This window comes from Leucoraja erinacea, chromosome 35 (assembly GCF_028641065.1).
Source record: "Leucoraja erinacea ecotype New England chromosome 35, Leri_hhj_1, whole genome shotgun sequence".
Taxonomy (NCBI): domain Eukaryota; kingdom Metazoa; phylum Chordata; class Chondrichthyes; order Rajiformes; family Rajidae; genus Leucoraja; species Leucoraja erinaceus.
The window spans coordinates 4805778-4833681 of NC_073411.1; the positions used below are offsets into that span (position 1 = coordinate 4805778).

The 27904-nt window shown below is 47.6% G+C and overlaps 1 protein-coding gene and 1 long non-coding RNA gene across 3 annotated transcripts in view; both read left to right on the top strand.

Annotated features, from left to right (window-relative positions):
- LOC129713272 (disintegrin and metalloproteinase domain-containing protein 9-like) overlaps positions 1–15793 on the top strand; it is a 64181-nt gene extending 48388 nt beyond the window's left edge. Inside the window, exons 14-20 of the mRNA XM_055662208.1 lie at positions 303–499; positions 2460–2565; positions 8201–8384; positions 10908–10988; positions 11809–11914; positions 14539–14680; positions 15745–15793. Of these exons, the coding sequence (XP_055518183.1) occupies positions 303–499; positions 2460–2565; positions 8201–8384; positions 10908–10988; positions 11809–11914; positions 14539–14680; positions 15745–15793 (865 nt within the window). The remainder of the gene's footprint in view (positions 1–302; positions 500–2459; positions 2566–8200; positions 8385–10907; positions 10989–11808; positions 11915–14538; positions 14681–15744) is intronic.
- Positions 15746–27251, top strand: LOC129713215 (uncharacterized). Of its 2 annotated transcripts, XR_008726197.1 has the most exons (4): positions 15746–15800; positions 19257–19280; positions 24477–24541; positions 24703–24714. It is a non-coding gene; the product is annotated as an uncharacterized LOC129713215 (long non-coding RNA). The 2 variants fall into 2 exon arrangements; XR_008726196.1 differs by lacking the exon at positions 19257–19280 and having other exon boundaries at positions 15758–15800; positions 24703–27251.
- Positions 27252–27904: the final 653 nt, after the last annotated feature.

Below are 27904 nucleotides of genomic sequence, written 5' to 3' on the forward strand. Positions count from 1 at the left end.
TTAATTGGAGTTTGCTGTTCTGAACCCCACCCACCCACCCCCAATGCTCCACCCCACCCCCAATCCCCCATGAACCCCACCCATCCAACCCCCACTCCACCCCCAACACCCCCACCCCCACCCCCCGCAATCCCCCCATCACCCCCCCATCCCCCCCCGCACCCCCCCCCCATCCCAACCTGCATCCCACCACCACACCCCCACCACCCCACCCCGCACCCCTCCTTCCCCCACCCCCCCCCCCCACCTGCACCCCACTCATCACTCCACCACCCCAGTTCCTGGCCCCCACCCCCACCCCTGTTCCTGGCTGCTGGAACGGTGTGTCGAGCCACCACGAATGAATGCGATCTCCCCGAGTACTGCAACGGGACGAGCCACAACTGCCAGGCTGATGTCTTCATCCAGAATGGCCACCCCTGCCAACGCAACGTCTCCTACTGCTACAACGGAGCCTGTCAGAGCTACGAGAACCAGTGCATGGCCTTGTTCGGCCGGAGTGAGTATCAACCCCTCACCTTACCCTGAGCTGCTACAAATAACACAGTTAATTCTAGTCACCCAGGAAATAGACACTAGACGATAGGTGCAGGAGTAGGCCATTCGGCCCTTCGAGCCAGCACCGCCATGCAATGTGATCATGGCTGATCATCCCCAATCAGTACCCCGTTCCTGCCTTCTCCCCATATCCTCTGACTCCGCTATTTTTAAGAGCCCTATCTAGCTCTCTCTTGAAAGCACCCAGATAACCTGCCTCCACCGCCTTCTGAGGCAGAGAATTCCACAGACTCACCACTCTCTGTGAGAAAAAGTGTTTCCTCGTCTCCGTTCTAAATGGCTTACTCCTTATTCTTAAACTGTGGCCCCTGGTTCTGGACTCACCCAGCATCGGGAACATGTTTCCTGCCTCTAGCGTGTCCAAGCCCTTAACAATCTTATATGTTTCAATGAGAATCCCTCTCATCCTTCTAAACTCCAGAGTGTACAAGCCCAGCTGCTCCATTCTCTCAGCATATGACAGTCCCGCCATCCCGGGAATTAACCTTGTAAACCTACGCTGCACTCCCTCAATAGCAAGAATGTCCTTCCTCAAATTATGGGTACAGTGAAAAGCTTTTGTTGCGTGCTATCCAGTCAGCGGAAAGACAATACATGATCACTATCGAGCCATTTACTGTGTATAGATACTTTATTGGTGCAAGCAAAGTCCGATCAAAGATAGTCTGAGGGTCACCAATAAGGTAAATAGTAGTTCAGCACTGCCCTCTAGATGTTTAAGAAGGAACTGCAGATGCTGGAAAATCGAATGTACACAAAAATGCTGGAGAAACTCAGCGGGTGCAGCAGCATCTATGGAGCGAAGGAAATAGGCAACGTTTCAGGCCAAAACCCTTCTTCAGACGTCTGCCCTCTAGGTGTGCAGTAAGGAACTGCAGATGGAGAAGATGGATATTTAGGACAATGGGTTACTCAGACTAAAGAAGGTTCTCGACCTGAAACGTTACCATCCCACGTTCTCCAAAGATGCTGCCTGACCCGCTGAGTTACTCCAGCACTTTGTGTCCCTTTGTATTCTAGGACAATGGCTTAAATGAACTCAATTTAAATGACTAACTTAAAGCATTGGCCTAGAATAGGCGAAGATGGACACAAAATGCTGGAGTAACTCAGCGGGACAGGCAGCATCTCTAGATAGATGGAATGGGTGACATTTTGGGTCGAGACCTTTCTTCAGACACAGACCTAGAGCAGGCTGCAGCTTCTACTGTAACCTCAATAAGCAAGTTTCATGGATAGCACCAAATGATTTGTGTTGTGTGTGTGTGTGCGCGCGCGTGTGTGTGTGTGTGCGTACATGTGCGTGTGTTTGTGCGCGTGTGTGTGTGCGCGTGTGTGTGTGCGTACGTGTGGGTGTGTGCATGTGTTTGTGTGTGTGTGTGTGTGTGTGTGTGTGTGTGTGTGTGTGTGTGTGTGTGTGTGTGTGTGTGTGTGTGTGTGCGCGCGTGTGTGTGTGTACGTGTGGGTGTGTGCATGTGTTTGTGCGTGTGTGCGCGCGCGCGTGTGTTTGTGTGTGTGTGCGCGCGTGTGTGTGCGTACGTGTGCGTGTGTTTGTGTGTGTGCGCCTGTGTGTGTCCGTCCATGTGTGAGTGTGTGCGTGCGTGTGTGAAGGGAGTATGGAGGGGAGATGTGAGAAGATAAATATGACTGATAAAAGAGGTGAAGTGTGGGAATAACTCAGCATGTCAGTCACAGATCCGTTGAGTTACTCCAGCAGACGGACACACACAAGGAGTAACCCAGCATTTTATGTCTATCTTTGGTTTAAACCAGCATCTGCAGTTCCTTCGCACGAGTTACTCCAGCACTGTTGCATCTTTTCTTGTGTAAACCAGCGCGTGCAGTAGCTGGTGTCTCCGTGGATCTGACGAGCTGTTTCTATTTTATTTCCATCCCTCCAGGTGCAAAAGCTGCTCCGCGCAAGTGTTTCCAGGAAGTGAACTCTAAAGGTGACCGATTCGGGAACTGTGGTACTCACGGAGCTGCCTACAAGAAGTGTGCCATCAGGTGCCTCCTTAACTCTAGTTGGTGAAGTTGCTTCTCAGACGGTGCCTCTGGCTCCAGCTCGTTCCACTCCACTCCGGGCCATAGAATGGGGGTTGTTCATAGACACAGAGTGCTGGAGTAACTCAGCGGGACAGGCAGCATCTCTGGAGAGAAGGAATGGGTGACTTTTTGGGTCAAGACCCTTCTTCAGTCTGTCCCACGGAGTTACTCCAGCGTCAAGTTGGGAAAAGGGGAAGTACAATGGGATCTGGGGGTCCTTGTACATCAGTCTATGAAAGTAAGCATGCAGGTACAGCGGGCAGTGAAGAAAGCAAATTACATGTTGGCCTTTATAACAAGAGGAATCGAATATAGGAGCAAAGAGGACCTTCTGTAGTTGTACAGAGCCCTAGTGAGACCACACCTGGAGTATTGTGTGCAGTTTTGGTCCCCTAATTTGAGAAAGGACATTATTGCTATTGAGGGAGTGCAGCGTAGGTTTACAAGGTTAATTCCCGGGATGGCGGGACTGTCATATGCTGAGAGAATGGAGCAGCTGGGCTTGTACACTCTGGAGTTTAGAAGGATGAGGGGATCTCATTGAAACATATAAGATTGTTAAGGGCTTGGACACACTAGAGGCAGGAAACATGGTCCCAATGTTGGGGGAGTCCAGAACCAGGGGCCACAGTTTAAGAATAAGGAGTAAGCCATTTAGAACAGAGACGAGGAAACACCTTTTCTCACAGAGAGTGGTGAGTGTCGAATTCTCTGCCTCAGAGGGTAGTGGAGGCGGGTTCTCTGGATGTTTTCAAGAGAGAGCTTGATGGGGCTCTTAAAAATAGCGGTGTCAGGGGATATGGGGAGAAGGCAGGAATGATCAGCCATGATCACATTGAATGTCTCGAAGGGCCGAATGGCCTACTCCTGCACCTATTGTCTATTGTCTTTGGTGTCTATCCTCGGTGTAAACCAGCATCTGCAGTTGTTTCCTACACATGGTGTGGATAAGAAGGGGTCTGATTGTAATGGCACACGGTCCAAAACAATGGGGAACCAGGCTGTGTCGAGCAGACTTGGTACATGTTTAGTTACACGTGCCGTACACGCACACACACACGCGCGCACACACACACACACACACACACACACACGTACACACACACACACAGACATGTAGACAAGCATAGACACGTACACACAGACACGCACACACAGACACGTACACACACACACACAGACATGTAGACAAGCATAGACACGTACACACACACACGCACACACAGACACGTACACACACAGTCACACATTAATACACATAGACACATACACACATACATACTCACACACAGACATATAGACATGCAAACTCATGCACACACAGACATGCACACACGCACGTACACACACAGACATGTCGACACACACACACACACGTAGACACACACAAACACACATAGACACGCATAGCCACACACACACACACACGCATAGACACGCACACTCATAGGCACACAGACGCACACACAGACACACACAGAGGGACAGAGGGACACAGACAGACATACAGATGCAGACATACACAAAGACGCACACACAGACAGACATACACACACACTGACATGCACAGACACAGACGATCATATACACACACAGGCACCCGTCTCCAATTTTAGGCAAGTCACTTACAAACAAAACTTCCCCCCCCACCACTTTTCTCCTGCTGCTTCCTCTCTTCCCTGTGGCGAACCTAGATTCACGCCCCATACCCCCCCTACCTCAACCCCCCCCCAGCTGTAAGAGAGGGGGGGACAGGACAAAGTATGGCAGGTACTGTAGACACCAGTAAACACCAGTTGACCACTGTAGCTGGGACACGTTGGTCAGTGTGGGACACGTTGGGCCGAAGGGCCTGTTTCCACACTGTATCAATCGATGACTCCAGGTAATAGGTGGTGACAGGTGAGGGGAGTTGACATTTGACTCGTACACCTGTACCTGAGCCAGTTTCATCACACAGATCCATATCCTGTTGCCAAATATGCATCACAAATAATTTACAGCGAATGACCCACTTGTTTCCAAATGCGCTTGTGTTACAGTGTTACAGCATGACAACACTGTTGACTGGATCTAAGGGGCTGGTGCGTGACTCAGACTGTGAACTGTGGCCTATCACTGAAACAGCTGATGTCACCTCCGCTCCCAAGTTTATCTTTCCTCAACAGGTTTTAGTTTAGTTATAGTTTCGGAGATACAACGCGGAAACAGGCCCTTCGGTTGTTCCTGCTGAGCAGCTTGCGACGTTGGGCTTGGCTCTACAGAAATGTTGTCGGTGACTGTGGACCTCAGCTAGTGCAGTCCAGGTGCCGCCGGTCGCCCCCCACTGCTGGAACCCTCCTGGGCCATCACAGTCGGACGTAGTGCGACCATCTTCGTTTGTCTGCCCTTGTTCATGTTCTCTATGAAGACAAATCACAACAAGGGTTTTTTCAAATACGACCTCAGAATACGTTTTACTTACCTGGAGGTCCCGTTTTGAACTCTGTTGCGGGAGAGCTCGTTCTCCCGCTCGTCGCTGTTGCTCTGCATGAGACCCTATGCCGCGCATGCGTGCTGGCGGGGTCTTCACGTAGTCACTCACGTGACTCCGAAGTAAAATTTACACATACACCAAGCCAACTAACCTACAAACCTGCATGTCTTTGGAGTGTGGGAGGAAACCGATGATCTCGGAGAAAACCTAGGCAGGTCACGGGGAGAACGTGCAAACTCCGTACAGACAGCCCCCGTAGTCGGGATCGAACCCGGGTCCCCGATGCTGCAAGTGCTGTAAGGCAGCAACTCTACCGCTGTGCCACCGTGCCGCCCATTAATATGAACCTGAGGGGAAATCTTTTCACTCAGAGGGTGGTGCTCTTTCCAGTTTCTTCCGGCAGCTCGTTCCATACATCTACCACCCTCTGAGTGGAAAAAGCTGCCCCTCAGGTTCCTATTAAGGCTTGCCCCTCTCATCTTAAACCTATGTTCCCCAACACTGGGTAAAAGGCACTGTTCATTCGCCCTAAATACTCACCTCATGATTCTCTGCGTGTGTACGTTCGTTCCTCAGCCTCCCTCTATCCAAGGAATAAAGTCTTATGAGGTGTAAAGAACTGCAGATGCTGGTTTACACCAAAGATAGACACTAAAAGCTGGAGTAACTCAGCGGGTCAGGCAGAATCTCTGGAGGAAAGGAATAGGTGACGTTTTGGATCGAGATCTTACTCAGTCTGAGAGTCAGTGGAGAGGTAACCGAAAGATATGAAAAGGTACGTCGAACATATTAATGAAAGATATGCAAAAAGCCAGCGACGATAATCAAGGTAAGGCGGAGCCCACTATGCTCCATTGTTGGCTTTGGGGAAGGTGATAATGAGTTATGCAGACAGGGAAACTGCAGGATGACAGTGAAACTAGTACAAGGACTAGGGTGGGGGAGGGACGGAGAGAGACGGGGGTGCAAGGGCTACTTGAAGTTGGAGACGTCAATGTTCATACCGTTGGGGTGTAAGCTGCCCAATTGAACTATGTGATGCTGTTCCTCCATTTTGCACTGGGCTTCACTCTGACAGTGGAGGAGGCCCAGGACAGAAAGGTCAAGAGTGGGAGTGGGAAGGGGAATGAAAGTGTTTGGCAACCGGGAGATGGCGTAGGTCAAGGCGGACTGAGCAATGGTGCTCTGAGCAAGTCTTATGTGGAATTTAATTAACCTAACACCCAAATAAAATTCAGCAGAATCAGCTGGTAGCAAACTTACGAGTAACGACATTCACTCACTGGTGCTCCGGGTTAACCCTCATGTTTTGGCCTATGTCGCTCATATCTTGCACATTTTAATGCAGCAACACATAGACCTTTGGTTTGGTTGCATTTGGAGTGAAGCTTTTTCACCCAGAGAGTTGTGAATCTGTGGAATTCCCTGCCACAGAAGGCAGTGGAGGCCAATTCATGAGGGAGTCCGATATAGCTCTTTGGGCTAACGGAATCAAGGGGTATGGGGAGAAAGCAGGAACGAGATACTAATTGTGGATGATCAGCCATGATCATATTGAATGGTGGGGCTAGCTCGAATGGCCTTCTCCTGCACCTATGTCTCTATGAGTATTAACTGCAGTTCTGGTCACCCGATTACAGGAAGAATATGGATGCTTTGGAAAGGGAGTGGAGGAGGTGTAACAGATTGATGCCTGGATTGGAGGATATTGGTTACGGGGAGAGGTTGGACAGACGTGAAATGTTTTCTCTGGAATGCCGGAGGTTGTGGAGGGATTAAATAGAAGTATATAAAATTACGAGAGGCTTAGACTGTTTTCGAGGACGGACAAAATAAATACTAGAGGGAACAGCTATAAGGTGATAGGGGCAAAGTGTAAAGGAGATGTGCGGAGCAACTTTTGTTTTCCAAAGAGGGTGGTGGGTGCCTGGAATGTGAGGCTCTACAAGGCGCTGGTCAGGCTGCATTTGGAATATTGTGAGCAATTTTGGGCACCATGTCTGAGGAAGGATGTGCTGGCTCTGGAGAGGGTCCAGAGGAGGTTTACAAGAATGATTCCAGGAATGAGTGGGTTCAAGTCAAGTCAAGTCAAGAGAGTTTATTGCCATGTGTCCAAAATAGGACAATGAAATTCTTGCTTCCTGCAGCACAACAGAATATAGTAAGCATAATAGGTATCAGTCTGAAGAAGGATATGGGCCCAAAACGTTGCCTATTTCCTTTGGTCCATAGATGCTGAGTTTCTCCAGCATTTTTGTCTACATTAGATTTTCCAGCATCTGCAGTTCCTTCTTCAACATAGTAAGCATAGATACAGAACAGTTCAGTGTGTCTAAATAGCAAAGACCATATATACATACACACATAAATAAACAGATAAAGTGCAATAGGCTGTTCAGAGTTTGTTTGATGCCGAGTTTAATAGCCTGATGGCTGTGGGGAAGAAGCATTAGTTAGCCTATGATGAGCGTTTGTCCGGCACTGGGCCTGTACTCACTGGAGTTTAGAAGGTTGAGGGGTGACCTCATTGAAAGATAGAAAATAGTGAAAAGGCCTGGATAGAGTGGATGTGGAGAGGATGTTTCCACTAGTGGGAGAGTCTAAGACTGGAGGTCATAGCCTCAGAATTAAAGGACATTCTTTTAGGAAGGAGATGAGAAAACATTTCTTTAGTCAGAGGGTGGAATTCTTTGCCACAGAAGGCTGTGGAAGCCAAGGCAGTGGATATTTTTAAGGCAGAGATAGATAGATTCTTGATTAGTGCGGGTGTCAGAAGTTGTGGGGAGAAGGCAGGAGAATGGGGTTCGGAGGGAGATGGATTGGCCATAATAGAACGGCGGAGTAGCCTTGATGGGCCGAATGGCCTAATTCTACTCTTATCACTTATGATCTTATGACCATATAATACACTGTCAGGAGGTGGTGGTGGAGGCAGATACGGAAGTGGTGTCTACTTTTGGACAGGCACATGGATATGCAGGGAATGGAGGGCTATGGGTTAAGTGCAGGCATTAAGTGAGAGTTGGTTTTGGCATGATGGCCAGCACAGACATTGTGGGGTGAATGTTCCTGTGCTGTGTTGTGTTGTAACGTCTCCCATCACTGCTGTTGCCTCTCCAGGAACTCCATGTGTGGGAAGCTGCAGTGTGAGAACGTGGACTCTGTGCTGGTCTTCGGCATTCGCCCCTCTGTCATCAACACACCCATTGACGGCACCATCTGCTGGGGAGTGGACTTCAGGCTGGGCACGGACGTTCCCGACCCGGGCATGGTCAGCCCTGGCACCCGGTGTGACGCAGGCAAGGTACGGTTCACAGCCTGGGCAGCATCTCACGTCAAAGGTCTTCTCGTATGCCCGCCATTCTGGAGGTTTCGTTTAAGGAACAGGCCCTTCGGCCCACCGGGTCCGCGCCGACCAGCAATCCCCCCCCCCCCCCGCATTAACACTACCCCGCACACACTAGGGATACATTTTCACCCTTTACATTACACCAAGTAATCTACAAACCTGTACCTTTTCGGAGTGTGAAGATCTCGCAGAAAACCCAGGCGGTCACGGGGAGAACGTACAAACTCTGTATGGACAGCACCCGTAGTCAGGATCGAACCCAGGTTTACTCAACTCTACCGCTGCGCCACCGTGCCACCCTAAGTTAGGTGAGGGATTGTCTTGGTGCTATGTTGGGTTCTGCTGGAGATGTACAATCTGGTTGCTAGCCAGGTGGCGTAGTGGTAGAGTTGAGTAAACCTGGGTTCGATCCTGACTACGGGTGCTGTCTGTACGGAGTTTGCACGTTCTCCCCTGTACGTGACCTGCGTGGGTTTTCTCCGAGATCTCTGGTTTCCTCCCACACTCCAAAGACGCACAGGTTTGTAGGTTAATTGGCTTTCAGTAAAATTGTAAATTATCCCGAGTGTGCGTAGGATAGTGTTAAGGGGCTGTCCCACATGGCGACTTTTCTCGGCGACTGTGGCATAGTTGTCAGACGTATCATGTCACCGAAAAATACGTGGCGTGATGATGTATGACTCGCCGATGATGCGGCGTGATGACGTATGATGTGGCGTGATGACGTATGATGATGCGATGTGGCGTGATGACGTATGATGTGGCGTGATGACGTATGATGTAGCGTGATGACGTATGTGATAACATGACGTGTTGACATATAACGCACAATGTTTTTTCAAGTGTCACAACCACTTTTTTGGCGCCGCTGTTTCTTTGAAATGTTCAACATCTTTCGACGACCCTGATATGACGCAGGCAAAATCACCAAGCAGGACAGGCCCTTTAGTCTGCGCGGATCGCTGGTCGATGCGGATGCGGTGAGCCGAGGGGCCTGTTTCCGTGCTGTATCACTAAACTAAACTAAACTCAACATGCAACATGGCAGGAAGGGTGAGAGTTAACCTCTTCGCACGTGGTCTCTTTGCAATCGCTCTATCTCAAGAGAACTGCTGAGGTTGTGGTGTTAAACTTAGGTTTATTGGCCCATCGTACACGAGCTACACCCATAAAAGAGGAGCTCGGCAGGAGATTGTCGACGCTGCATCAGATTGTGCTGCAGTAACTAGTCTTGTACGGTGAGGGAATGCTGCTGACCAGGTTCAGTGGAATGAACCCAATGCCCCATGAACCTTCTCCTTGCTGACCCTACATTGTGGCTACTGCACTATCTGCAAGCTGAACCACATCCCATCGAAGATAGATACAAAATGCTGCAATCACTCAGCAGGACAGGCAGCATCTATGGAGAGAAGGAATGGGTGACATTTCGGGTCGAGACCCTTCTTCGGACTAACGTCTGCACTTTGAAGAAGGGTCTTGACCTGAAACATCACCCATTCTTTCTATCCGGAGATGCTGCCTGATCCGCAGAGTTACTCCAGCATTTTGCGTCGAATATCTTCGGTGTAAACCAGCACCTGCTGTTCCTTCCTCCACATCCCACCAAGATGGGAAGCGAATCTCAATCACTCAAAGACCACTTTGAGTCTTATCATGCAGCATTGAAACTGGCCCTTTAGCCTAACTCATTACAATCCCTCCATCTCTACTCCTTCAGCACTAATTATGATTCCCTTATCATGTATCTGTGCACTGTGAATGGCTCAATTGTAATCGTGTGTTGTCTTCCCGCTGACTGGTTAGCACGCAACAAAAAAGCTTTGCACTGTGACAATAAACATAACAGAACTGAAACGGAACTAAACTTGTCCATGCTGACAAAGGTGCCCCACCTACACTAGACCCACCTGCCCACGTTTGGCAAATATCCCTATCAATCTTTCCTATCATGTGCCCGTCTGAATGCTGTTTAAATGTTGTTACAGTACCTGCCTCACCTGCCTCACCTGCCTCACCTGCCTCACCTGCCTCACCTGCCTCACCTGCATCAACTACCTCCTGCGGCACTTCAATCCATATGCCCACCACCCTCAATGTGGAACAAGATGTTGGATCGGTTCCTATTAAATCTTGCTTCTCTCATCTTAAACCTATGTCCTCTGGTTCTTGATTTTGAAGTGCATTTTCTTTACTGCACTTTGTAGTTCTGGACTACAATATCGGGCACGGTGATTTACGTCCTTTCTGTGCCTTCAAGTCTTTGATATTTCCACCCTGGGGGAAAAGAGGATAAGTGTCCACCCCCACACCTCCCTCACGGCAGTCCCCTCCCCCCACGCTGGGTCCTCCTTTGTTCCGTTCCTCGGCAGCGGCGCCCTCACTTCCACGTGTCCGTCGCTCGGCACCATCACTGACCGCCGCACCGACCTTTCCCCTGCCTCCTCTCCAGCTGACCTTCGTTTCATTGTGCCGCAGGTCTGCAAGGATTTCACGTGCGTGGACGTCTCCGTCTTGGACTACGATTGCGACATAGCGGTGAAATGCAACGGCCACGGTGTAAGTAGGAACTCTTGCCCGAATCAATCCCTCCAATAGCTGTTACTCCAGTAAATGATGTGAGGATATTGCTGAATACGATGCGTTCACCACCCTCTGTGTGTAAAAGAAAAAAAAAAAAAAAAGTTGCACCTGCACATCTCATAAGGTCATAAATCATAGGAGCAGAATGAGGCCATTCGGCCCATCAAGTCTACTCCACCATTCAATCATGGCTGATCTCTCTCTCCCTCCTAACCCCATTCTCCTGCCTTCCCCCATAACCCCTGACACCCGTACTAATCAAGAATCTATCTCTGCCTTAAAAATATCCACTGACTTGGCCTCAGATCTATTCGTTGGGGCACAGCAGGATGAGGGGGTGATCTTATGGAGGTGTATTAAATCATGAGAGGAATGGATCGGGTAGATGCATAGAGTCTCTTACCCAGAGAGTGTGAATCGAGGACCAGAGGACATAGGTTCAAGGTGAAGGGGAAAAGATTTAATAGGAATCTGAGGGGTAACTTTTTCATACAAAGGGTGTATGGAACAAGCTGCCAGAGGAGGTAGTTGAGGCTGGGACTATCCCACCGTTAAAGAAAAGGTTAAACAAGTACATGGATAGGACAGGTTTGGAGGGATGTGGACCAAGTGCAGGCAGGTGGGACTAGTGTGGCTGGGACATGTTGGCCGGTGTGGGCAAGTTGGGCTGAAGGGCCTGTTTCCACATTGTATCATTCTATGACCTTGCTGTTGTTCGGAGACCCTTTCACGTACAAAAGGTTTTGCTGGCCCGTAGCCCAGAGGGAGTGAGCTGTGTTTTGTTGCTTTTTTGCAGGTGTGCAACAACAATAAGAACTGCCACTGTGCGATAGGCTGGGCGCCCCCCAACTGCGCCAAAACCGGGTACGGTGGAAGCGCCGACAGCGGACCAACCTACGATGGTAACTGAGAGCTTATCACCTTATCGCCAGCCTTACAAACATAGAAAACAGGTGTAGCAGCAGGCCATTCAGCCCTTCGATCCAGCACCATCATTCAATATGATCGCTGCTGATCATCCAGAATCAGTACTCTGTTCCTGTGTTTGTTTGAAACATAGAAAACAGGTTCAGAAGCAGGCCATTCAGCCCTTTGAGCCAGCACCATTCAATATGGTCATGGCTGATCATTCAGAATTGGTAGCCCTAAGAGCTATATCTAACTCTCTCTTGAAAACATCCAGTGAATTGGCCTCCACTGCCTTCTGTGGCAGGGAATTCCACAACTCTCTGGATGAAAAAGTTTTTCCTCATCTCAGTCTTAAATGGCCTTCCCCTTATTCTTAAATTGTGTATGACCCCTGGTTCTGGACTCCTCCAACATGGAGACCATTTTTTTCCCTGCATCTAGCCTGTCCAATCCCGTAAGAGTTTTAGATGTTTCTATGAGATCCCCTCTCAACCTTCTAAATTCCAGTGAATACAAGCCCAGTCTACCCATTCTTTCATCATATGTCTGTCCCGCCATCCCGGGAATTAACCTGGTGAACCTACGCTGAACTTTCAAATTTGCTTTTCAAAGCAGTGGATTAATCTATTAAACAAATGATGGGGAAATACAACACCACACACACATTTTCATCTTAGAAACACTGTAGATTTCATTGCTTGTAATAAAAAAGGAAACACTTTAGACTTTATTTAGCCTGATTGCAGATGCCAGATAGCTGTGGAGTAACTAAAAAACTGAGTTATTCCAAAGTCTGCACATAATACTGGCTTAAAGTGGCAATGCACTTTAGACAAACAACAAAACAACCAAACAAATTATAAACACAATCATAACACACATATTCGTTTACATAATAAATAATGGAGGGAAAAACGTTCAGTAGAGTTAGTCCCTGGTGAGATAGGCGTTTACAGTCCGAAGGGATAACCTCTCTGACACAAAACGGAGCTAGAGTAACGGCTGGAACAGTCAGGGGTGGAAGGGGACCCCACTGAGTTTGTTTCCTCTAGCATTTTGTGTCCAATCCTGATTGCTAAAGGCTTGGGCAGCTTCCAAACTTGTGGGGATAGACACAAAATGCTGGAGTAACTCAGCAGGACAGGCAGCATCTCTGGAGCGAAGGAGTGGGTGACGTTTCGGGTCGACACCCTTCCTCCGTTTGATCGGGTGAACAGCACCAAACGTCACCCATTCCTTCTCTTCAGAGATGCTGCCTGGCCTGCTGATTTTCTCCAGCTTTTTGTGTCTATCTTCAGTGTAAACCAGCATCTGCAGTTCCTTCCTGCACCCAGCTGTATGAATATTGATTTATCTTCACTTTAAGTAACCCTGTCTCTCTATTCCCCCCCCCCCCCAATCCTAGTTCGCAGACTCACTTCACTATCCGCCTGAATAATTTTACTGATTGAATGCATCATTGTCAACCTCTTCCGCTAACAATGAACCGTTCTATGTTTCCTTGATCATCGTCTCCTTTGATCTGTCATTTGCACACCTTACCCTTCCAAAGTCTGAAGATCAGAAACTTGACCCATTCCTTCTCTCCAGAGATGCTGCCTGCCCCGCTGAGTTACTCCAGCATTTTGTGTCTACCTCTAGTTTCCCTCTCCCCTGACACTCAGTCTGAATAAAGGGTCTCGACCCGAAATGTCGCCCATTCCTCCTCTCCAGAGACGCTGCCTGTCCCGCTGAGTAACTCCGGCATTTTGTGTCCATCTGTACCAAAGGCTTATCTGCGTCACTTAAAGGGTCAAAGTCCAACACTGCCACCACCTAGATAGACCAAAAATGCTGGAGTAACTCAGCGGGTCAGACAGCATCTCTGGAGAGAAGGAATAGGTGACGTTTCAAGTCGAGACCCTTCTTCAGCTACCAGTTCCAATAGACAATGGGTGCAGGAGTAGGCCACATGGCTGATCATCCCCAATCAGTACCCTGTTCCTGCCTTCTCCCCATATCCCCTGACTGCTATTTTTAAGAGCCCTATCTAGCTCTCTCTTGAAAGCATCCAGAGAACCTGCTTCCACCGCCCTCTGAGGCAGAGAATTCCACAGACTCACCACTCTCTGTGAGAAAAAGTGTTTCCTCGTCTTCGTTCTAAATGGCTTACTCCTTATTCTTAAACTGGGGCCCCTGGTTCTGGACTCCCCCAACATCGGGAACATGTTTCCTGCCTCTAGCGTGTCCAAGCCCTTAACAATCTTATATGTTTCAATGAGATACCCTCTCATCCTTCTAAACTCTAGAGTGTACAAGCCCAGCTGCTCCATTCTCTCAGCATATGACTGTCCCGCCATCCCGGGAATTAACCTTGTGAACCTACGCTGCACTCCCTCAATAGCAATTCCAACAGATCACAGTCTTGAACAATTGTTTAAGAAGGAACTGCAGATGCTGGAACAATCGAAGGTAGACAAAAATGCTGGAGAAAGTCAGTGGGTGAGGCAGCATCTGTGGAGCAAAGAAATGGGTGATATTTCGGGTCGAGTCCCTTCTTGAACAATGTTATTAATCTCTGCAAACTAAGTATCTCTCTTTCTCTCTCTCTCTCTCTCTCTCTCTCCGTCTCTTCCAGAAAACGACACCTCGCTACGGGATGGTTTGCTGATTTTCTTTCTGTTGGTCGCGCCACTCATTATCCTGGCAGTATACGTATTTGTCAATAGGAATGAGCTGAAACGAAGATTCCATAGAAGACAAAGCTCGCAACGACACAAGTAAATGTCTTATTCGGTTTTTTCCCCCTCGATGGCTAGGGGGGGAAGGGGGGGAATTTAATTTAGGTTCATTAAATAAACCTGTAATGAATGATTGTAATCTGTAATAGGTGCAGGTGGAGGCCATTCGGCCCTTCGAGCTAGCACCGCCATTCATTGTGATCATGGCTGATCGTCCCCAATCAATAACCCGTGCCTGCCTTCTACCCATATCCCTTGATTCCACTAGCCCCTAGAGCTCTATCTAACTCTCTCTTAAATCAATCCAGTGACTTGGCCTCCACTGCCTTCTGTGGCCAGGAATTCCACAAATTCACAACTCTCTGGGTGAAAAAGTTTTTTTCTCACCTCAGTCTTAAATGGCCCCTGATTGTGGACTCGCCCAACATTGGGAATATTTTTCCTGCATCTTGCTTGTCCAGTCCTTTTATAATTTTATATGTTTCTATAAGATCTCCCCTCATCCTTCTAAACTCCAGTGAATACAAGCCTAGTCTTTTCAATCTTTCCTCATATGACAGTCCCGCCATCCCAGGGATCAATCTCATGATCCTACGCTGCACTGCTTCAATCACAAGGATGTCCTTCCTCAAATTAGGAGACCAAAACTGGACACAATACTCCAGATGTAGTCTCACCAGAGCCCTATACAACTGCAGAAGAATCTTGGTTAGCAGGGGCAAGTTGGGCCGAAGGGCCTGTTTCCATCCTGTATGGCTCTAGGACCCTATGAATTGAACATCTACGAGTAACTGATCAATCGGTATGTTTGGTGTGAAATGATCACTTTTGCTCATCTACACCTCACGCTGCCTCAGCAAGGCCAGCAGCATAATCCCTGGCCTCTCCCTCTTCTCCCCTCGTCCATCAGGCAAGAGGTACAGAAGTGTGAAAACGCACACCTCCAGATTCAGGGACAGTTTCTTCCCGCCTGCTATCGGGCAACTGAACCGTCCTCTCACCAGCTATAGACCGGTCAGAGATTAGCTACCTTATTTAATTTATGAGAATAACTTGCCCTCAGAAGTTGACCAGGTTGCTTAATCTCACCTTTTGTGTCTTAGACCTGAAAGCTCAGGCAGGGCGAGGCGGTGCTTCGAACAGTTCGGCTAAGGAAGGGGTGAGTGAAATGCTGCACACATTTACTGTGCTATCTGTTTAGTTTAGCGTAATTTTGAGATACAGCGCGGAAACAGGCCCTTCAGCCCACCGAGTCCACACAGACTAGCGATCCCCGCACATTAACACTATCCTACACATACTTGTGCCAATTTTAACATTTACCAAGCCAATTAACCTACAAACCTGTACGTCATTGGAGTGTGGGAAGAAATCTGTAGAAAACACACGCAGGTCACGGGGAGAACATACAAACTCCCTACAGACAGCACCCGTAGTCGGGATTGAACCCGGGTCTGCGGTGCTGGAAGCGCTGTAAGGCAGCAACTCTACCGCTGCGCCACCGTGCCGCCCTGATGTAAACGGGAAGCACTGCCTGGGAGATGAGACAGCAAGAATCGTTTTTAAACTCCGGCCTCTGAGAATTATCTGTGCCTTTGTGGACCGACTCACAATGCTGGAGTAACTCAGTGGGACAGGCAGCACCTCTAGAGAGAAGGAATGGGTGACGATTTGGGTCGAGACCCTTCTTCAGACTCGACTCGACCGACGGCTTTGTGGCTGGGTCTGGAGCGTGTCGTGTTAACGTTAATTTTTAATCTGCCTGCCAGCGCCTGTTTGCAAGACTGAGAGAGAACCTCTTCCTCAGCAATGATGGTGACAGGGGGAAGCATTGAAGGGGAGTTGAGCACAAAGATCTTCTGCCCTTGTGCCCGGGTCTCTGTCTCAGCAGGGTGAAGGCATCATATTTAAAACGTAGACACAAAATGCTGGAGTAACTCATCTCCCTGTGCTGCCTGACCTGCTGAGTTACTCCAAAGTGATGTTGCCTGACCCACTGAGTTACTCCAAAGAGAGATCCTGCCTGACCCGCTGAGCTACTCCAGCAGTTTGCGTCTATTTTCGGTGCAAACCAGCATCTGCAGTTCCTTCTTACATATAAAAAAATATCCTGGTGTTGCCTAGAAATTCATGCACCGTCAGCAAGGTTAAATGCATTACTTCTTCACATGAAAGTGCTACACTCTGCCTCGACAACTCATTCTCTTGAAGTCAATGGTGTGCCCCTGAGCAGGGCTACGCAGAGGCACAGCTGGGAACTGTGGGGCGTGTGTGCTACCAATTGGTGAATAAGTACTGGGTAGTACAAGTGGAATTACTACAGCAGCATTTAAAAGGCATTTGGACATAGAAACATAGAAAATAGGTGCAGGAGTAGGCCATTCGGCCCTTCGAGCCTGCACCGCCATTCAATATGATCATGGCTGATCATCCAACTCAGTATCCTGTACCTGCCTTCTCTTCATACCCCCTGCTTCCTTTAGCCACAAGGGCCGCATCTAACTCCCTCTTAAATATAGCCAATGAACTGGCCTCAACTACATTCTGTGGCAGAGAATTCCAGATTCACCACTCTCTGTGTGAAAAATGTTTTTCTCATCTCGGTACTAAAAGACTTCCCCCATATCCTTACAGTGACAAGTGCTTCTTACAGGAAAGGTTTAGAGGGGTATGGGTTGAATGCATGCAGATGGGACAAGCAGGGATGGGGCATCTTGGTCAGCATGGACAAGCTGGGCTGAAGGGCCTGTTTCTGTAATTAGGCCATTCTTCGGCCCAACGTCCACTTTGAACAACAATCCTATCCTCCACACTTGGGGGCAGTTTGCAGGAGCCAATTAACCTACACACCCCCACATCTTTTGAATTTTGGAGATAACCAGAGCACCCGGAGAAAACCCACACGGTCACGGGGAGAACGTACAAGCTCCATTCAGACAGCATCCACAGTCAGATCGAACCCAGGTCTCTGGCACTGTGAGGCAGCAACTCTACCGTTGTGCCACTGTGCCATCACAACCCCCCTGTGACCACGTGCGTTTCCTCCGGGTGCTCCGGTTTCCTCCCACATCCCAAAGGCGTGCGGGTTTGTAGGTTGACTGGCCTCCGTAACCTGTCCCTAGTGTGTCAGGAGTGGATGAGAAAATGGGATGTGAGAGGACTAGTGTGAGCGGGTGGACCGCTCGGTGTGGATGCTGGCAGCCGTAGGGGCCAACTTCCGTGCTGTAAATCCACACAAAACTAAACAAAACTTTGTCTCAAAAAGATTTCCCATTCAAATTCCTCACCTCCCTTCCCCATCAACTAACAAATCAACATGAGTAATGTGACCTCTCCTCCAATCTGTTTTGCCTGCTCATTTAATTCCATGTGCTTCCTTTGCTCATGATGTGGTGATATGTAACAAAGTATAACTGCAGGACGTTTTCTGCGCTTAGGGAGGGGAGAGGTGAGTTCAGCGTTGGACCGTTCCATCGTGAGGGTTGCCAACTGTCCCGTATTAGCCGGGACATCCCGAATATTGGGTTTGCCCTATACGGGACCGCCCTTGTCCCGTATTTGACTGCTACTACTCGTGTCGAGGGGACTGTCTGGTCAGTGCGCCACGCCTGGCCCCACCTTTCCCGTCCCGACGTACTGCAACAGCAGCACCTCGCCCGTGGCCCCGTCAGTCGGCAGCAGCAGGTGCAGGAGCAGGCCATTCGGTCCTTCGAGCCAGCACCGCCATTCAATATGATCATGGCTGATCATCCACAATCAGTACCCCGTTCCTGCCTTCCCGTCATATCCCTGCCTCTGCTACCATTAAGAGATCTACCTAACTCTCTCTCGAAAGTCTAGAAAGCATCCAGAGAATTGGCCTCCACTGCCTTCTGAGACAGAGAATTCCAGATTCACAACTCTCTGTGTGAAAACGTTTTTCCTCATCTCCATTCTAAATGGCCCACTCCTTATTCTTAAACTGTGGCCCCTGGTTCTGGACTCCCCCAACATCGAGACATGTTTCCTACCTCTAGCGTGTCCAAACCTTTAATAATTTTATATGTTTCAATAAGATCCACTCACATCCTTCTAAATTCCAGAATATACAAGCCCAGCTGCTCCATTCTATCAACATATGACAGTCCCGCCATCGCAGGAATTAACTTTGAGAACCTACGCTGCACCCCCTCAATAGCAAGAATGTCCTTCCTCAAATTTGGAGACCAAAACTGTACACAATACTCCAGGTGTGGTCTCAGTAGGGCTGTCCGACCTTCAGACCTTAGCTTACCGCTGTCACCACCACCCCTCCTTCTGATGGCCGATCATCGGTTCATGAGTTGGATGGGGTGCCGAACTTAGCGGCCCAGGCCAAAACTCCTCAGCTGGCCCGCCGGCTGGTCTTTGTGTGCAGTCCAGCACCCGGGCCAGCTCATCATTCACCCGCAGCCACAGTCGAGTCGGTCAACGAATTGCCGTCGGGAATTTGTCCCTGATTTTGACCTTTTGTCCCTTATTTGGGAGTGAGAAAATTGGCAACCCTGCTCCATCACTCCCCCTTTGGATGTTTTAGGACTTGTTGTTTTGCTCTTTGAGGTGTAGCAATAATATTTTTTTATTTTAAAAACACCAGGTCCAGTTCTTGCCAGACCAACAGGTAATTTGTCTTCATGAATCCTCAGGGAAAGCTCGTGGGATGTTCGCAGAGCTGATGTACCGCCCGCCTGCTTTGGCTTTTTATGAAATGTTGCTGCAGGGAGGTGGAACCTTTGTTTAAAAAAAAACCATGCACAAAGTTCCCCTGCATTCTATGTGGAAATTTGCCTTGAAATGGACCTGCCAAACATTTAGCTGCATTTACTATCAAGTAGAAGCTGGCCACATTTACACAAGGGGCATGATAAAATCTCTGTCAAATTCGGCGTGAACTGCATTTCCTTTCTAACTACATTTTTTAAAACTAATTCTTTTTTTTTGTGGATGCAATTGCAACGACTGCAACAGGCCTTTGTGGCTGTAGCTGGGACTTTGCAAATGGTGACCAAACTTGGCGACCCTTGTATTTGGACTCAGTGGGCTGATTCTGTACTTAATCGGGCTAAGGGGAGAACGTTCTGGATGTGGAGAGGATGATTCCATCAGTGGGAGAGCCTCTGAATTAAAGGACGTTCTTTTAGGAAGGAGGTGAGGAGACATTTCTTTAGTCAGAGGGTGGTGAATCTGTGGAAGTCTTTGCCACAGAAGGCTGTGGAGACCAAGTCAGTGGATATTTTTAAGGCAGAGATAGATAGATTCAGGAATAGTACAGGTGTCAGAGGTTATTGGGAGAAGGCAGGAGAATGTGGTTAGAAGGGAGAGATAGATCAGCTGTTAATGAATTGCAGAGTAGACTTGATGGGCCTAATTCTACTCCTGTTCCTTATGACCTATGCACGGCAATACTTACAGATCTGTATGCAAAGAAAATAATTTCACTGTACCTTGGTACACGTAATCATAAAGAACCATTTCTTTGCAATTGTTCACAGTGACAAATACTGGAGATGAATGTACTTGAAAGATATTCGACGACTGTGTCCCTACCCAACAGCTGAGGCTGTTATTGAAAACTTAAAAACACACCACAAAGATCAGATAAGGAAATCCAAGGATTTATTTAAAGAGCCTCAAATGGAACAGTCATTGCGAACAGTTAAACTAGACTGTTCCACGAACAAAGATAGATATGATCTTTAGAACGTTTTTCCCTTTGTAGTTTTTGCATTATTAGCCCTAAGGTTTAAGGTGAAGGGGAAAAGGTTTAATAGGAATCTGAGGGGTGACTTTTTCACACTTTTTCACACAAAGGCTGCAGAAAGGGTGCAGCTTGAGTGTACAGAACGAGCTGCCAGAAGAGGTAGTTGAGGCAGTGACTATCCCAGCATTGAAGAAACAGTTGGACAGGTATATCGGTAGGACAGGTTTGGAGGGACATGGGCCAAACGCAGACAGGTGAGATTACTGTAGCTGGGACATGTTGGTTGGCATGGGCGAGTTGGGCGGAAGGCCTGTTTCCACGCTGTATCACTCTATGATTACTATGACTCTACAGCTGATTTCACACTGGGACCTCAGCATTCCTTTCTTCAGAATGATCTAACAACAGTGCCCAATCATGCACCTCCCACAGACACAGAGCAACAAACACAACTCAATCCAGTGTTCATGGCAGCAACACAGGTGCCCTGTAACCTTGTAACCGTTTGATTACTTTACGATTTCCATTTGCCCTTTTACAAGGCAGGCAAATTCGGAGAACTTTGTGTTTTGTACAAAAGTTTGAATCTCAGATAAAAGCAGAAAATTGCCAAAGCCAGACGTGAAGGGCGGACAGAAATAATGTTTTGGGTCCATGGCCCTTCATCTGAATTGTTTCTGACAGCCCTGATGAGTAAATGCCGGCCTTTTCTGCTTCTATTCCAGATTTGAAGCATCTGCATTTTTTTTGTGCTTCGCTGCTTTGAATCAATTTTGCATGCTGCTAATTCTCCATGAGTTTACCTTTAACAGTCACAGCATCTACATGGTGCCATGTGGGTGGCTGTCAGAGCCAAAAAAAATTTGAATGCCTTTGGGCAGATGGAAGAAAATCTTGTAACAATACCCTCAGGAGGAATTGTACGATGCTGTTACTGTGCCTGGTCGTCTATTATGCATCCAATCAGCTAACCTCTGCCTAGATATTTATCCCTGGCCACTAATGTTAAACTTAATAGAACTGAATATCAAAGACCAAGTATAATGCACTGTCACTTCCAGTGCAGTAAACCCTCATTATCACAAACCTCTTTATAATGGATTATGGCTATAGTGGTTTCTTTAAGAAGACACTGTGGAGGTCATTGAAATTGACGAGACCATAGGAATTGACAAGCCTATTGGCAAGTCATTGAAATTGCAAGGCCATTGAAATTGACAAGGCCGTTGAAATTGACAAGGCCGTTGAAATTGACAAGACCATTGAAATTGACAAGGCATTGACGGTGACAAGGACATTGAAATTAACAAGGCCATTGAAATTGACAAGACCGTTGAAATTGACAAGGCCTTTGAAATTGGCAAGGGCATTGAAATTGACAAGGCCATTGAAATTGACAAGGCCATTGAAATTGACACGGCCGTTGAAATTGACAAGGCCGTTGAAATTGACAAGGCCGTTGAAATGACAAGGCCGTTGAAATTGACAAGGCATTGAAATTGAAATTGGGCATGACTTTGATCAGCACATAACTATTAGACAATGTATTAAACAGCCTTTAGTATTTTTACCTTGCAGTAACAAAAATCATTTTATAGTTGTTAAGAACCTTGTACACTCAACAGGTTAGTGTCTTCAGAATGAGAAACGGAGTTAATGTTGAAGGTGGATGGCCTTTCACCTTGAACTCTGGGCGGGCACTTTGGTCGTGGGAGTCTCAGTTAGAGCGGGACAGGGGTGTCCACACCCCGTTACACCGCCTGTTTTACTCTCAGTCTCTGACTGTGGGAACCAGCAGCAGAGGCAATGGCGGTCAAGGTAATGCCAGGTGGCGTTCTTGCGCCCACTGCGCTCCCTGTGGTGAGGGACGTCCCTCTGGGCTCGCAGTGACGAGGCTCCAGGATTCTGATCAGCGCTCCAACCCACTGATGCCAATGGGGAAAAACCCTTACTCGGTTATAGCGGGCAATTGGCATGAATGGTACCATTCCCCCAGTGTCCGTTACAACGGTAACACATGCAATTAAACGCGACCCCCCCCCCCCCCCTCAATGGCCCATTATAACAAGGGTCTACTGTAACACACACCATCCCCCCCAATGGCCCATTATAACAAAGGTTTACTGTAACACACACCTCTCCCCCACCCCCATGGCCCATTATAACAAGAGATTACAGTAACACACACCAATCCCCACCGCCATTGTCCATTGTAACAAAGGTTTACTATACTGACACCAGTTTCCGCCACATGGTAGTTATAACAAGGGTCTACTGTAACATACACTAATTCTCCCTCCCTGTGGCCCATTATAACGAGAGTTTACTATTTAATATACTTCTATCAGCTCTTCCCACAACCTCCAGAGATCCAGAGAAAAGGAACCAAATTTGTTCACCATCTCATTACAGCTAATTTCATGTAATCCAGGCAGCATTCTGGTTAAGTGTAGAAACTGGGAACTGCAACTTTCTGGTGAACATCCTCTGCACTCTCTCCAAAGCCTCGACTTCTTCCTGTAATGAGGTATCCAGAACTGCACGCTATATTACAAATGCAGCCTAACCCACGTCCTATGTAGCTGCATCATGACTTCCTGACTCTTATACTTAATGCCCCGAACAATGAAGGCGAGCATACCCTACGCCTTCTCTACCACTCTATCTACTTGTATTACCACTTGCAGGGAGCTATGGACTTGGACCCAAAGATTCCTCCGTAATTTAACGTATACTTTCCCCTTACATTTAAATCTGCCTGCATTTGACCCATATCCCACTAGACTATACCTGTCAAAATGTTTTGTATAAGTCGTGATAGTACCTGCCTCAACTACCCACCTCCGGCAGTTCGTTCCATACACTCACAACCATTTGTGTAAAAAGTTACCCCTCCGGTTCCTATAAAATCTTTCCCCCCTCACCTTAAACCTATGTTCTCTGGTTCTCGATTCCCCTACTCTGGCAAGAGACTCTGCGTTTTTCCGATCTATTCATTTCATGATATTGTACACCTCTATGTTATAAGATTACTGGCAGTGATTTTTGTTTGCATGTTGCAGTCCCGAGTTAAAAAATTGTCAAGCTGGAAAGGATTTAGAGAAGATTTACGATGTTTTGCCAGGACTCGAGGGTCTGAGCTATAGGCAGAGGTTGAGCAGGATAGGACTCTATTCCTTGGAGCGCAAGAGGCTGATCTTATAGAGGGGTATAAAATCATTAGCGGAATAGATTAGATAGATGCACAGTCTCTTGCCCTGAGTAGAGCATTCGAGAACCAGAGGACATGAGTTTAAGATGAAGGGGATAAGATTTAATAGGAATCTGAGGGACATTCTTGCTATTGAGGGAGTGCATCGTAGGTTCACAAGGTTAATTCCCGGGATGGCAGGACTGTCATATGCTGAGAGAATGGAGCAGCTGGACTTGTACATTCTAGAGTTCAGAAGGATGAGAGGAGATCTCATTGAAACATGTAAGATTGTTAAAGGTTTGGACACGCTAGAGGCAGGAAACATGTTCCCGATGTTGGGGGAGTCCAGAACCAGGGACCACAGTTTAAGAATAAGGAGTAAGCCATTTAGAACGGAGACGAGGAAACACTTTTTCTTACAGAGAGTGGTGAATCTGTGGAATTCTCCGCCTTAAAGGAGGCAGGTTGGATGCTTTCAAGAGAGAGCTAGATAGGACTCTTAAAAATAGCAGAATCAGGGGATATGGGGAGAAGGCAGGAACGGGGTACTGATTGGGGATGATCAGCCATGATCACATTAAATGGCGGTGATGGCTCGAAGGTCAGAATGGCCTACTCCTGCACCTATTGTCTATTGAGGGGTAACTTTTTCACACAAAGGGTGGTGGGCGTATGTAACGAGCTACCAGAGGAGGTAGTTGAGGCAGGGACTATCCCAACATATAAGAAACAATTAGACAGGGACATGGATAGGACAGGTTTGGAGGGACATGGGCCAAATGCTGGCAGGTGGGACTGGTGCAGATGGGACATGTTGGTTGGTGTGGGCAAGTTGGGCCGAAGGGCATGCTTCCACGCTGTATCACTCGATGACTCTATGACTCAATCTCGTTCGTTCATTGATTTTATTTTCTTGTCAGCAGGTTGGTCCAACAAGAACAGCAGTGCCAACATACATAGCCAGACCATCACAGCTTTCGCCATCCAGGTACGTCACTTCCTTATCACCCGCTGAGTTACTCCGGCACTTTGCGGCGCTCGTTTTAAGCTGAACAATTGATCTATTCCAACTATCGAACAAATCTGAGCATTGTAATAAATGTATGCTGATTTTACTGAAACCTCTTCTTTCCCTTTGTTTAATTCCAGGCCACCGCCCCCCTCGACCCGCGCCTTCAAGACCGGTGTACCCGCCCCAGAGGGTATAAGAGTACTGTTAAACTTGCACTGTATCTACCCTGTACAGATAGTTCTATGATCAATGCTCTGTATACTCTCCTCCTGCCCTGCTTCCCGAGTGTCGACTGACTATTCTACCTGAGCCAGATAAATCAGTGGTGTTTTTTTTAAATTCCTGCACCATACATTCTTCGCTTCCCAGCTCCTCGAACAAACTGCGTGTGCGGTTCCCAATCATGGAAGGACGTTGCAACTGAATACCTCCGACTCGGCTTTTCTTTGTCGCTCGCGATGGTCTGAAGTGCGTGTGATTTACGCTTTTACTAACTTACCAAGCGCCCGATGTCTCAGCATTCAAACCACTTGCTCATAGTCACCAGCCACCACATGCCTGAGTGCCCAGCAATGTGTGGAACAGAACAGTCCATTATTACTGACGACTAATTTATTTTACGAGTCACGAAGATTGCAACGCGTGATAGCTATCAGCTGGACGGCACGCTCTTATTCCGACTCCAGACATCCAGCTTCTACAATGCCCTTCCACCATCACTCTCCATCTTCTGTTCGTGGCAGTAATCTTCCTGATCTGTATGCAAAGAAAGAACCTCACTGCACCTTGGTACACGTGATCATATAGAACCATTGGAGTGTTGGGCGCATGGTGTTGTGGCGGCCTCTGGTGCGAGACTCTCCCACCAGTGGAAACATCCCCTCCACACCCACTCTATGCAGGCCTTGCACTATTCGGTAAGATGCTGGAATCTTGAACAAAATGCAGAGTGCTGGAGGAACTCAGCGGGACAGGCAGCATTTGTGGAGGGTCATCAGACTGGGTTAAAAGTTAATCCCTCGTTACACAGTGGTGGCTAGCTGTAAAATGAACCTAGTTGTGCAAATGAATTCTGCACATGAATTTGGCACCTCATTTGCAGCGATGTGTGGCTTTTCATTTTACTAGCATTTACTCTCAATTACTTTAGGTTTCATACTGTGTGGAGAGGACAATTCTGGGCCAGATGTGCTGAGGGTTCTTTATAACCCCTTGCACTTTGTGTCACAAACCACATGCTATTTGCTGTAGATTCAAGACGAACATTTTCACCAAAAATGCGCGTTGCCGAGTTCAGATGAGTGTGATATTTGCAAATTCCACCTCCAATACATTATGTCCACAACACGATGACCAAGGGTTTGTACTCAATTGATCGGTAGTTCGGAGAGGGGTCCACCACCGATTTTCCGGCAATTGGCGTTCCGGCACTTCCTTTGATCCGTACAAAATTCCGAGAGCGCACTTGAAATCCCCCCCCCCCCCCCCCCCGCAGAAGTCCCCCCAAAAGTGGGGTGCTTAGGCTGGGTGAGGCGGCCGACCTCTACCTCATCGGCACTTCCACACATATCATCAGGCCGAATTTGCCCCCATGCGACCGGGGCTCTGGAACTCTAACCTGGCCAGAGCCAGCGGATCTGTTCCCATAACCAACTTTGGGAGTCGGTATCTCGCCACCCCCCGGCGGCATGTTCCGGTATCTGTGGACTCCTCTCAGAGGCCGTGACCTCTGTTGTTCCAGCAAAAGAAGTTCATCCAGAAAGGCTCTGGAACCTTGGCAATTTCAATGCCGTCAATTTCAATGCCTTGTCAATTTCAATGGCTTGTCAATTTCAATGCCTTGTCAATTTCAGTGGAAAATCAGTGGTGGACCTGTACTGACACAGACACGTGCTGTAAAGCCAAATAGTCTTTGAATCTACAACAAGGAAATAAATGACACTGTGATTTGGGATTTGGTATGTTTAGTCAATATTATTACAGCCCAGAACCATGTAAAAAAAACTTACGCTGTGACTATTTCTTAATTAAAAAATGAATTGATCATCTGCGGTTCAAAAAATGATACCCAGTAGTGATGCTTTGAAATCTGTAGTTGTTAAACTGATATTGTTCCAGTGCTTGCACAGACTGTAGGATTAACCATGGGCTGGATGCTGACACAATATTTTGCTATTTGTGGGTTCCCGCAACACGCTTTGAACAGAGAAACATTTAATTTCTATTAAATGTGCAAATGTTAGATAAACAACAGTCTAAATTTTATTACAATAAACCCTCGATATTACAGACCTTTTTATAATAGATGATGTCTTCAAGAACACATGCTGCTAGTTTCAATGTGGAGGCTATTGAAATTAACAAGGCATTGAAATTGACAAGGGATTGAAATTGGCACGGCATTGAAATTGACAAACAATTTCCTCGACCGACACTTCAAGGGCCTGTCCCACTGTACGAGGTAATTCAAGAGTTCTCCCGAGTTTTCCCCTGATTCGAACTCGGAGAATGTCAGTAGCGGGTCCGTAGGAGTTCGTGGATGTCTCGTAGCGGCTCGTACAAGTAACGGTAGGTACTCAGGAAATCTGGTAAACCCGTGATGTTTTTTCAAAACACGTCCACGAGTAAAAAAATACTCATGATGAAAAAAATGGTTACTTTTTACCCGTACGAGCCGCTACGAGACATCCACAAACTCTTACGGACCCGCTATGGACATTCTCCGAGTTCGAATCAGTGCAAAACTCGGGAGAACTCTTGAATTACCACATACAGTGGGACAGGCCCTTAATTCTATTCAACAATGCAACAACCAGTCTTTAGTATTTTTAGTTTACAGTAACATTATAACAAAGTTTTGTTTTATGTAGAGTTTTTTTTTATAGACCCATTTAGAGATGGGGTTTTAAATCTGGGATTAAGACAGTTTATAGAGGCATGGTATTTTGGATTTTTGTCATCTGAATTACATGTGACTTTGTCAGAAGTAGCCTCGAGGCATGCTGTGTATTGTACTGGAAGCAGTAAAGCAAAGACACAAAGTGCTGGAGCAACTCAAGAGGGACACGCAGCATCTGTGGATAGAAGGAATGGGTGATGTTTTGGGTTGAGACCCTTCTTCAGTGGTACCCATTCCTTCTCTCCAGAGATGCGGCCTGTCCTGCTGAATTACTCCAGCATTTTTGCGTCTATCTTCGGCGTAAACCAGAATCTGCAGTTCCTTCCCAAACAAAGACCATAACTTGACTATGAGCTGAGCGATTTTGCCGGTGACCTTTACAGAGAATGACAGGATGCTGCAGCCACAAGTGTATTGTCTATTTTTAGATTCCAAACACC